The 10,097-nt window shown below is 40.2% G+C and overlaps 1 protein-coding gene across 1 annotated transcript in view; it reads left to right on the top strand.

The window, feature by feature from the left end:
- abcg2a (ATP-binding cassette, sub-family G (WHITE), member 2a) overlaps window positions 1–8,437 on the top strand; it is a 27,918-nt gene extending 19,481 nt beyond the window's left edge. The window contains exons 9-18 of the mRNA XM_071546057.1: window positions 131–229; window positions 648–758; window positions 2,065–2,210; window positions 2,742–2,824; window positions 3,205–3,294; window positions 3,821–3,945; window positions 5,285–5,439; window positions 5,669–5,758; window positions 5,877–5,931; window positions 8,262–8,437. Coding sequence (XP_071402158.1) covers window positions 131–229; window positions 648–758; window positions 2,065–2,210; window positions 2,742–2,824; window positions 3,205–3,294; window positions 3,821–3,945; window positions 5,285–5,439; window positions 5,669–5,758; window positions 5,877–5,931; window positions 8,262–8,437 — 1,130 coding nt within the window. The remainder of the gene's footprint in view (window positions 1–130; window positions 230–647; window positions 759–2,064; window positions 2,211–2,741; window positions 2,825–3,204; window positions 3,295–3,820; window positions 3,946–5,284; window positions 5,440–5,668; window positions 5,759–5,876; window positions 5,932–8,261) is intronic.
- Window positions 8,438–10,097: the final 1,660 nt, after the last annotated feature.

The following is a 10,097-nucleotide window of genomic DNA, read 5'->3' as shown; positions in this document are numbered from 1 at the left end:
TCCCAAGGGTTAAAAAAAGCAAGACAAATCAAACAAACTCAATTTTTACAAAGCAGATGAAACTTGTCGCTTATTCATCCAATAGGCCACAACCGGATGTAAATGTAACATTCTTAACTCCATTTCCCAGGATACACCTGTGAGCCTCATAACAACCCTGCTGACTTCTTCCTGGACGTCATCAACGGAGACTCCACCGCTGTGACCCTCAACAGCGTAGACAAAGATGGTAGGAGGGTGTGTGTGTGTGTGTGTGTGTGTACTGGAGAGTTGCAAATGTCCTCATAAGGTTTGACAGATGAAGAAAATCCTCCAAAGAGAGCATGTTTTGGCCAGGGGATAGTTTAGAATTCAAATTTGTTAAAATTTAAGGGTTAAAGTTAGAATTAGGTTTAGGGGTAACACTTTACATTACCGTTCGCTAGATAATGTTTGTGGTTAATCAATAATTATTCAATTATATAACTAAACTAGCGAACCGTAATGTATAGTGTTATCGGTTTAGGTTAGTGTTAATGTTAAGTTTATGGGTTAAGGAATGAATGTAGTCAGTGATGGTCCTCACAAGTACAGTGATACAAATGTGTCTCTATGTGTTCAAAATACTGTATTTTTCATTTATTGTCACTAAATTCCTCCTCCTGCAGGTCCAGATCCAGATCCAGATTCAGTCTCTACCTCCAGACAGGGAATCGAGGATAGACTGGTTCAGGAATACAAAAGCTGCAGCCACTACAAACAGACCAAGACAGAGCTGGGTAGGTACCAGACCGAAAAGGTCACAGGTTCGATGCCCGAAACGGCATATGTGTGTCCCATCATCAGCCATGTGTCCTGTGGAAGCGTTCTTGAGCAAGACACTGAACCCTTATCTGCTACCTTTCAGCGTGAGTCCCTCTGGATAAGAGACAATGCTGAATGTGAAAGCAAAAGAAGGAAACACCATTTGCTGCAACAGATCGCAGGCAGTTGAATTAAGTAATAAATAATTCTGAGGTACCTTGTGGGAGGTACTGTGGGAGTATGTGGTGCTTGGGCCGATGTTGCAAGACATTCATCCATCCTTATACACTTAGAGCGAGAGTTGTATTTGCATTCTTCGTATTAAGGCAAGCTTGTTCAAGGTTGGCGTTGGAATCTGACAAGGATGCCCCCTGTCCCCTCTCCTGTTTGAGATATTAATGGACACCATATCAAGTTGTTTGCGGATGATATCGTCCTTTTGGCTTCATCAGACCGTGATCTCTGATGCGTAGGGCAGAGTGAACACGACTTGTTAACACCAGTTTACGTGTTGGTGGCACGTAAGGTATTGAAATTCGGTGTTCCCAGCATGAAACAGTTATGTGAAGGAGACACGAATAAACTGGAAGTAGTGTCACATTGAAGTAGCTCAGCGGAAAAGTAAAGGTGTTGTGGTCGGGTGGTGGATGAGTTTGGCTTCAGTACCGACGACCAGTCTTCAGCTTGTACGAAGGAAAATTCTACAATTTGTGGTGGACGAACATAATCTTCACATAATTCGTGTCCACAGCGCATAATTAGTGCTTATTTCGTGACCTGCCATGAGATCACGTTGGATTGGCACTTCCAAGTCTGAGGTCATGGTTCTCTCCTGGAAAAACGTGACCTGTGCCATCCAGGTGAGAGGGGAGCAGCTGCCCCAAGGGGAGGAGTTCAGGTATCTCAGGGTTTTATTTACCAGTGAGGGTAAAATGGATCACGAGATTGACTTCCAGTTCGGTGTATCGGACCGTACAAAGCTCTCGATTTACTGGTGGATCTTCGTCCCTAACCGATGATCCCGAGGTCTGGGTTGTGACCGGAAAAATGAGATTGCGGATACAATCGGACGAAATTAGATTTTCCCGCAGGGTGGCTGGCCTCAATCTTCTTGATAGGGTGAGTTCAGTGATTTGGGGGGACGTTGGATTCAAGCTGCTGTTCCTCCACATTGAGAGGAGCCAGCTGAGGAGGTTCAGGAACTTAATAAGGATATAGGAAACAGGCTTCTATATGAATCAATAGCAAAACAGGACCTTTGTCGCTCTTTATCGCTTTCAGAAAGAATCGTTCTGGGTAAGGCGACGACCACCCGTCCTCCCTCCAGAACCATCACCTACAACACCAGCTTCCTGACCCAGTTCAGATGGGTTCTCAAGAGAACCTTCCGCAACCTCATGCTCAACCCTCAGACCTCCGTCGCTCAGGTAAAAACACCTCGCAACTTTACTTTCCCTCTCCTTCTGTCAGTTTTCTTGCCTAATGTACCCAAGAATTTCCACTTTCTTCTAACTCAGGTCCAGTCAGTGCAACAAAGGGCAAAAATACAGATGAAATTAAGAGGAAAAAACTAAAACGTATCACATTTTCTTCGGCAGTGTCACCATATTCTCTTTGTTTTCTTAGTTTCCTCTCAATTGATCACTTGTTTTCTGTCACTTTCTCTTAGTTCCCAATGCCTTGCTGCTTTCTCTCTTGGTAGCAAACAGTCACTATACATATATTTTTCTGATTTTGTGTTAGAATAGTATTATGTTTTTTATTTACTTGAAAAGAACTTAACTGACTTATTAAAGTGTACCCAATGAATTTACCTCATAAAAATGTATGGGATTGCAAATACTCACATATTCCCAACTCACATACAGTATATGTGAGAATTTACCATATTCTCTATAGAGAATTATTACATTGATTTATTATTACTGACTGTATTGGTATTCTGTGTATCTGTCTAGGTAGCGGTAACCATCTTCCTCGCTCTGGTAGTAGGAGCCATTTTCTTTGACGTCAAGGAGGATCAGAGTGGAATACAGAACAGGTATTCTATTCTATTCTATTCTATACTGTTTTTACTTTATCCACTATAACACTGTATTTCTCTTGGGTTTGGCACTCCTTTCCTCATCAATTGTATAAATATTGTTTATTGATGACATTTTGTAACCTAGTTTTGAAAAGTGTTTTTTTTTTTTTACAAAAATACCAGATTATTATTTATATTACTATTATCACCAGTAGTAGTATTAGTAGAAGCAGTAATACAGGTAGCCGCTCAAGTAGCAGTAGTACTAGCAGTATTAAAGTAGGAGTGTTCTCTCTGTAGTTCTATAGTTGGTATCATGGTATAATATTGGTATAATATGTAAAGAGTGTATTATACTCTATATAGTAAATCCAGTTTGCTGCTGTGTTTGTCAGGTTTGGCGCTCTCTTCTTCATCACCGTCAATCAGTGTTTCAGCTCCCTGTCCTCCGCCGAACTCTTCATCTCAGAGAGGAAGCTCTTCATGTGGGTCTCACACACACACACACACACAAAGCTAAAATGATGTATATTTCAACATATTTGTCTATGACAACATTTCTTGTCTCAAATCAAAGCCAGTTGCTTTGTTTTTCAATACGTCAGATGCTCTGTTCATCTGGTGTTGAACATTTTGTTTCCATGATTGGCTTTTGTAAACATTAAGGCTTCATAAACCAACAACAGATTCAGAGTCAGAAATTAACGGGGACTTGAAGGTTCATATAATGCTCTTGAAATTAAAAATGAGGTAAAACACCCCCGAAAATAAGGAGTACGCTTTTTTTGCATTTCACCTTGTTCACATTTTATCATTTAAGTCAAATATTCAAATGTTGTCAAATATTCACAGATGCATGCAACTACTGTCCACAGTGGGCCACCGTAGATGATTTGTGTGTTGAAGTCTTTCAGTTTCAAACAGTTATCTCTCTGCCATTTGTGCAAAAATTGCATAGAGCAGGTTTAAAGTCATGACTCTCTCTCTCTCTGTCTCAATCTCTCTCTCCAGTCACGAGTATATCAGCGGTTACTACAGGCTGTCTGTCTACTTCCTGTCTAAGATCCTGTCTGACATCATCACCCTGAGGACCATCCCCGCCATCGTCTTCAGCTGCGTGGCGTACTTCATGATCGGTGGGCAGGAAACACATGAACCGATAGACCGGTTCTATGCTGCCGCACACACAGTTCACGCAGCCCTTCAGAATAAAATATAAGTCTTTATGCAATATACCAAAACCTGCGAGAGAGGAGGACCATGTAAGAAACAAGTTCTGAATGACAGTAAAGTTGAAATTTTATTTGTTTCTTAACCCGCAAATTATCGCGCACACTCCTCCTCTCTCACAGGTTTTGGTATATTGCCGAGGGACTTTTATTCTGAAGGGCTGCGTGACCTGTGCATGCGGCAGCATAGAATCGACGTCATCAGCGAGCTAGCATTAGCTTTAGCTCCCGGCTCCTGAAAGCTGCATTCTGGGAAAATGAGAAAGACTTTACTTTTACTTTTATGGTACCGTCTACACAGAGGTGTGACCAAGTCGACTTCACTCGAGTCCCAAGTCAGTGTCAAGTCTTGAGGCACAAGTCTCAAGTCAAGTCCCAAGTCTAAATGTAGATTCCCAAGTCAGGTCCAAGTCAAGTCCAAGTCATTAATGTCAAGTCCCAAGTCTAAATGTAGATTACCAAGTCAGGTCCAAGTCAAGTCCAAGGCATTAATGTCCAGTCTCAAGTCTAAATGTAGACTACCAACTCAGGTCCAAGTCAAGTCCAAGTCATTAATGTCAAGTCCCAAGTCTAAATGTAGATTACCAAGTGAAGTCCAGGTCAAGTCCAAGTCATTAATGTCAAGTCTCAAGTCTAAATGTAGATTACCAAGTCAAGTCCAAGTCAAGTCCATGTCATTAATGTCAAGTCTCAAGTTTAAATGTAGATTACCAAATCAAGTCCAAGTCAAGTCCATGTCATTAATGTCAAGTCTCAAGTCTAAATGTAGAACAGCAAGTCAAGTCAGAACAAATCAAGAGTCCAGTATCAATTTAATATCTTAAAGAAAACTAAATATCTTGGACTTTTCAATGCAATATGGTTTTAATAGGATAAAAACTTGGTAAGAGCATCATGAGTTTGATTTCTAGAATCGGTTTCAGCTTCAATAAATTCAATCATTCCATACAAATTCAGAAAACAGAATTTCAATTCAGTCGTCTGCTGGAACAAATCTCATCACTTTCAATCTGAGTCATTTACACAAACACAAGATCTCAAGTCAAGACTTTAGAAACCTTTTCAAGTCATCAGAGTACAAGTCAGAGTCAAGTCCCAAGTCACCAGAACCCAAGTCAAGTCCAGTCTGAAGCAATTAAACTGGGACTCAAGTCTGGTACTGAAGCAATAGAAGCCCCTATATGTTGTCTCCTGATGTGTGTGTGTGTGTGTGTGTGTGTGTGTGTGTGTGTGTGTGTGTGTGCAGGTCTCAAAGCCACAGTAGAAGCCTTCTTCCTCTTCATGTTCTCTGTGACTCTGGTCTCCTACGCCGCCACCTCCATGGCTCTGGCCATCTCCGCCGACCAGACGGTGGTCGCCATCGCCAACATCTTCATGACCATCAGCTGCGTCTTCATGATGGTGAGACGCACACACACACACACACACACACACACACACACTTCAATGAGTTTGTGGGTGTGTTAAAGAAAGAAAGAGACAGAAATATCTTTAATATCTAAATTAATCACTCTGTCTCTCTCTCTCTCTCCCACTCTCTCTCTCCCCCCCTCCCCCTCTCTCTCTCTCCCGCTCTCTCTCCCTCTCTCTCTCCCCCCCCCCCCCCCCCTCTCTCTCTCTTTCTCTCCAGATCTTTGCAGGTTTGCTGGTGAATCTTCCCTCTATTGTTAGCTGGCTGGCTTGGTTGAAATACCTCAGTATACCACGATATGGGCTCGCTGTAAGTACACACACACACACACACACACACACACACACACACACACACACACACACACACACACACACACACAATGATGGTGGTAAAGATGATGATGATGGTCTCTTTGTCTCTTCAGGCTCTGCAGATTAATGAGTTTGTGGGTCTGAAATTCTGTGGTGGGTTCAACAGCAGCCTCACACCGCCCGGACTCGCGTAAGACACACACACACACACACACACACACACACACACACACACACACACACACACACACACACACACACACACACACACACACACACAGATGTACAGTACTGGCTCCTCCTGCTGGACTGAGTGACTCATTACATCCACTCAGCTGCCTGTTGGTCAGTTTGTCTGATTTAATTTAAAACAAATTCAAATGAAAAGTGAATCAGAGTGTTACTGTGAAGTCAGTCAGGTGGATAATTAGATGGTTTGTCTTGTTATCTGCTGGTTAGACATGAGTCAGTCAGTGAGACAGTTAGTCAGTTAGTTAATTTGTTAGTCAGTCAGTGAGTTAGTTGGTGGAACAGTCTGCCGGTCAGTTAGTGAATTAATTCGTTGATGAATAGTTGAATAGTCAATAGTTCTCGGTAACACTTTACAATAAGGGTACACTAAGTTAAGGGTTAGTTAATGCCTAATATGGGTTAGTTTATCTCAATAAGCATTAACTAACCTTTAATTAACAGTTAATTAATGTTTCATTTACTAATGGTGTTCATGTTAACTAAGGTATTAATTTATACATTATTTAAGTAAGGGATAATGCCGGACGAGGTGTCCATTATCAGGAATTAATGGACGACGGGGAGGCCAGAACCGGTTGCTTCCGCGGAGTCCATTAATTTCTGATTATGGACACTAGAAACGTTGTTCACTACTCCAGTAAATAGGACGAACCTTAGATACGACTTGGCAGCGGGAGATATTTCTAGTCTGCTCAGCTCATAGAACCCTTTGGCTCAGCTATGAGCCAGAAAGCTAACGTTATGCTAGCAACATTCAAAGTCAATAACAAACAGTAAATATAATTTGACAGTATGTTTAACAACAAGACTAGCTAGCTATCCAGCCATGTCATTGTCCCCAAATCAATATCAAGATTTTCACGAACAAATGAGATAGGCCATGTGTCTGTGGGCCGCAGCCTGAAGTAGCGAGTTGAATAGCGAATGGGATGTGAGATGATCGCTTACCGTATGTGATGCAAAGTATCAGTCAGTTCAGAGGGGCAGTGTACTTCTTGCAGCTTGTGTGTTACAGTCGCCATCCTGTGGTGTTCAGAGGATGAGGCACTATGCTATGGTTACTCATTTTAGATACAGGCTGATGCTACGTACCCAACGACAGTTTCACTGGAACTACTTAGTAGGTGTACATTATCAGGAATTAATGGACACCCTGCAGCCAATCAGAGTCGAGTATTCACCCAGACCATGGTATAATAGTTTATAAAGATGACTATTAAATAATGTAGGCTATAAATTAATACCGTAGTTAACATGAACACCATTAGTAAATTACACATTAGTTAACTGTTAATTAAGGGTTAGTTCATGCTTATTAAGCATTAACTAACCCTTAATTAATGTACCCTTATTGTAAAGTGTTACTTAGTTCTCTCAAGTGTTTCCGGGCTTTCCTATTCAGTCCGGGTCCATTTTTTTTTTTCCGTCTGTGTAAATGAATGGGAATCTTAGATCGTTCTGTTCTTAAAATGGGTGAAATAACGTCAGTAGAAATGACGAATGACAAGCATGTTACTGAATAAAAAAAAAGCACATATGTTTTGCTAACAGCGGATGGTGTGGATGTTGCGTTCTCACTTAACAGAGCTATAAATGCAATATTAGAATCACCTCAGGAAGGAGAGGAAGCCTCGAAAGCAGAAATAGTTAATATTAGCGTTGGACATGGTTAAAGGCATTGACATCACTTAATATGTTCACTTTCACCTTAGACTGCAAGGGGCGGGGCCAGAATCCCTTAGTTGGGCCAAAAAATGATGATGTCACACTCAGTCATCAACCCAGTTAGTTAGTTAGTTAGTTAGTCAGACTTTGTCCCTATAGGCTGAATAGGCAAATTCCTAGGGCCTCACGTATCCTTTAATTTATTTTTTCTACTTTCGAAAAAAAAAAAAAAAAAAAGTGTCACCGTTCTTATTGGATGCATTACCTGCCAATGATCATAAAACCAAATCAAAAGCACTGATTTTGATTGGCAAGAGGTAGATCTTATTGGCTGAGGCCGCCTTGAGAGTCTTCAGACCTTTGTTAAGTCTAAGACCTTTGTTACATTTTATTTTGATATTCATGTGCTGTATCTTATACCAGGTAACAAACACACAGTGCTTTAAACACTACATTTTTCCTCACTCTTTATTGCTTGATGGCGGGTGGGATTTGTCTTAAAAAGGGGGGCCTCCGCAGAACATTGTGCCTGGGGCCTCCAGCGGTTTAGAGCCGGCCCTGAGGCCAGGCTGTATGTGAAGTAAAGAGGAACCTTTGTTCTCCGCTCAGTTGCACGGGGGAAGACTTCCTGTTGGAGCAGGGAGTGGATTGTTCCACCTGGGGCTTCTGGCAGAACCACCTGGCTCTGGGCGTCATGACCTTCAGCTTCCTCACCATCGCCTACCTCAAGCTGCGCTTCATCAAGAAGTTCACCTAGACCTTCGTCATCATCATCATCGTCATAATTATTTTCAAGTTTTTTTTCATACCTTCAATGAAATTACATGTTCAGCATGTGATTGATGAAATAACCTTTATGCCTCAAAAACGACATCAATACCATACATTGGTACAGTATTGATAAGCATTGTTTTCCAATACGCAGACTGATTGTTAATAGCAGTCTCAGCTTATACGATATCTCAGAATGATGACAACTGTATGAAGTAAAGCAAAAGCCTCAACAGTAAAAACACCAGCAGTAAAAGCTCTGCACACACACACACACAGGCTACCAGATTGAAAAACACAACCTGACTCAGTCCCTCCATCAGGTTTGCAGTCTGCTGTGTTCCTCACTTACACGGTTTATCATTTTTTTCCACACGGTTTTGAAAAACGTGTGACAAATGTACTGAGAGCAAAATGCCTCTGTAGACTATCACTGACTCTGCATATCTCCAGAAAACCAAAAAAATAACTTAATATCTCCAGAAAACAAAGAAAATGAACTTAATATTGCCAGAAAACAAAGAAAAATACTTAATATCTCCAGAAAACAGAAAGAGTTAACTTAATATCTCCAGAAAACAAAGAAAAATAACTTAATATCTCCAGAAAACAAAAAAATTAACTTAATATCTCCAGAGAACAAAGAAAATTAACTTAATATCTCCAGAAAACAAAGAAAAATACTTAATATCTCCAGAAAACAAAAAGAGTTAACTTAATATCTCCAGAAAACAAAGAGAAATAACTTAATATCTCCAGAAAACAAAAAAATTAACTTAATATCTCCAGAGAACAAAGAAAATGAACTTAATATCTCCAGAAAACAAAGAAAAATAACTTAATATCTCCAGAAAGCAAAGAAAATTAAGTTAATATCTCCAGAAAACAAAAGAATTGACTTAATATCTCCAGAAAACAAAGAACATTAACTTAATGTCTCCAGAAAACAAAAAAGAAAACAAAGAAAATTAACTTAATATCTCCAGAAAAAAAACAAACCCCGTAATATCTCCCGATAAAAAAAAAAAAAAAAAAGTAATATCTCCAGCAAAATTAACTCAATATCATGGGAAAATGTTGTAAATAAAATGAATGAATTATGTCCTCAACGGGCTTCTGTAGTTGTGTCTAAACTGTATGAATAAAACTGTGTAACAGGTAGTCTCTCTGGTAAAACTGCTGGAATACAAACCACAAACAGATTCATAACTCTATAAAGCCGTTTGTTTTCATTTCATTTTGCGTTTGATTAATTATCTGAAATGTTTTTATGTAACTACCGCAGTATTTTTGCTCAGGTTTGCCTCTCGTATTCTGGACCATGTTAAACAGACAGTTCTTCTTTTCACTTGTCACTTCTGTGTCATGTCTTATGTCATTGATGTCTCTTATATCTGCAGTTTGACTTGCTGCCATTTTCACCTTTAAAAAAAAATAAAAAATGCTGTATGGGATACTGGGACCAAGCCAAACCATTGAAAAATGTATGGCACAATGTGACTCAAATCCAGAGTCCAGGATCCAGAGTGAAGGAGAAACCCACAGCAGCACACTGTTTTGTTTTTTTTTTGCAGATATGAGATTTTTGGATAGGAATATGTGTTATAAGACATTTTTTTAATTTCATATCACAGCCTCCCATCTGA

Source organism: Centroberyx affinis, unplaced genomic scaffold, assembly GCF_046629955.1.
Source record: "Centroberyx affinis isolate AG114_WGS23_722 - 3 ecotype Tasmania unplaced genomic scaffold, CSIRO-AGI_Caff_v1 ptg005101l_1, whole genome shotgun sequence".
In the NCBI taxonomy this organism is placed as follows: Eukaryota; Metazoa; Chordata; class Actinopteri; order Beryciformes; family Berycidae; genus Centroberyx; species Centroberyx affinis.
Note: the sequence above shows the minus strand (reverse complement) of the source record. Positions and strands in the feature narration are given on the sequence as shown.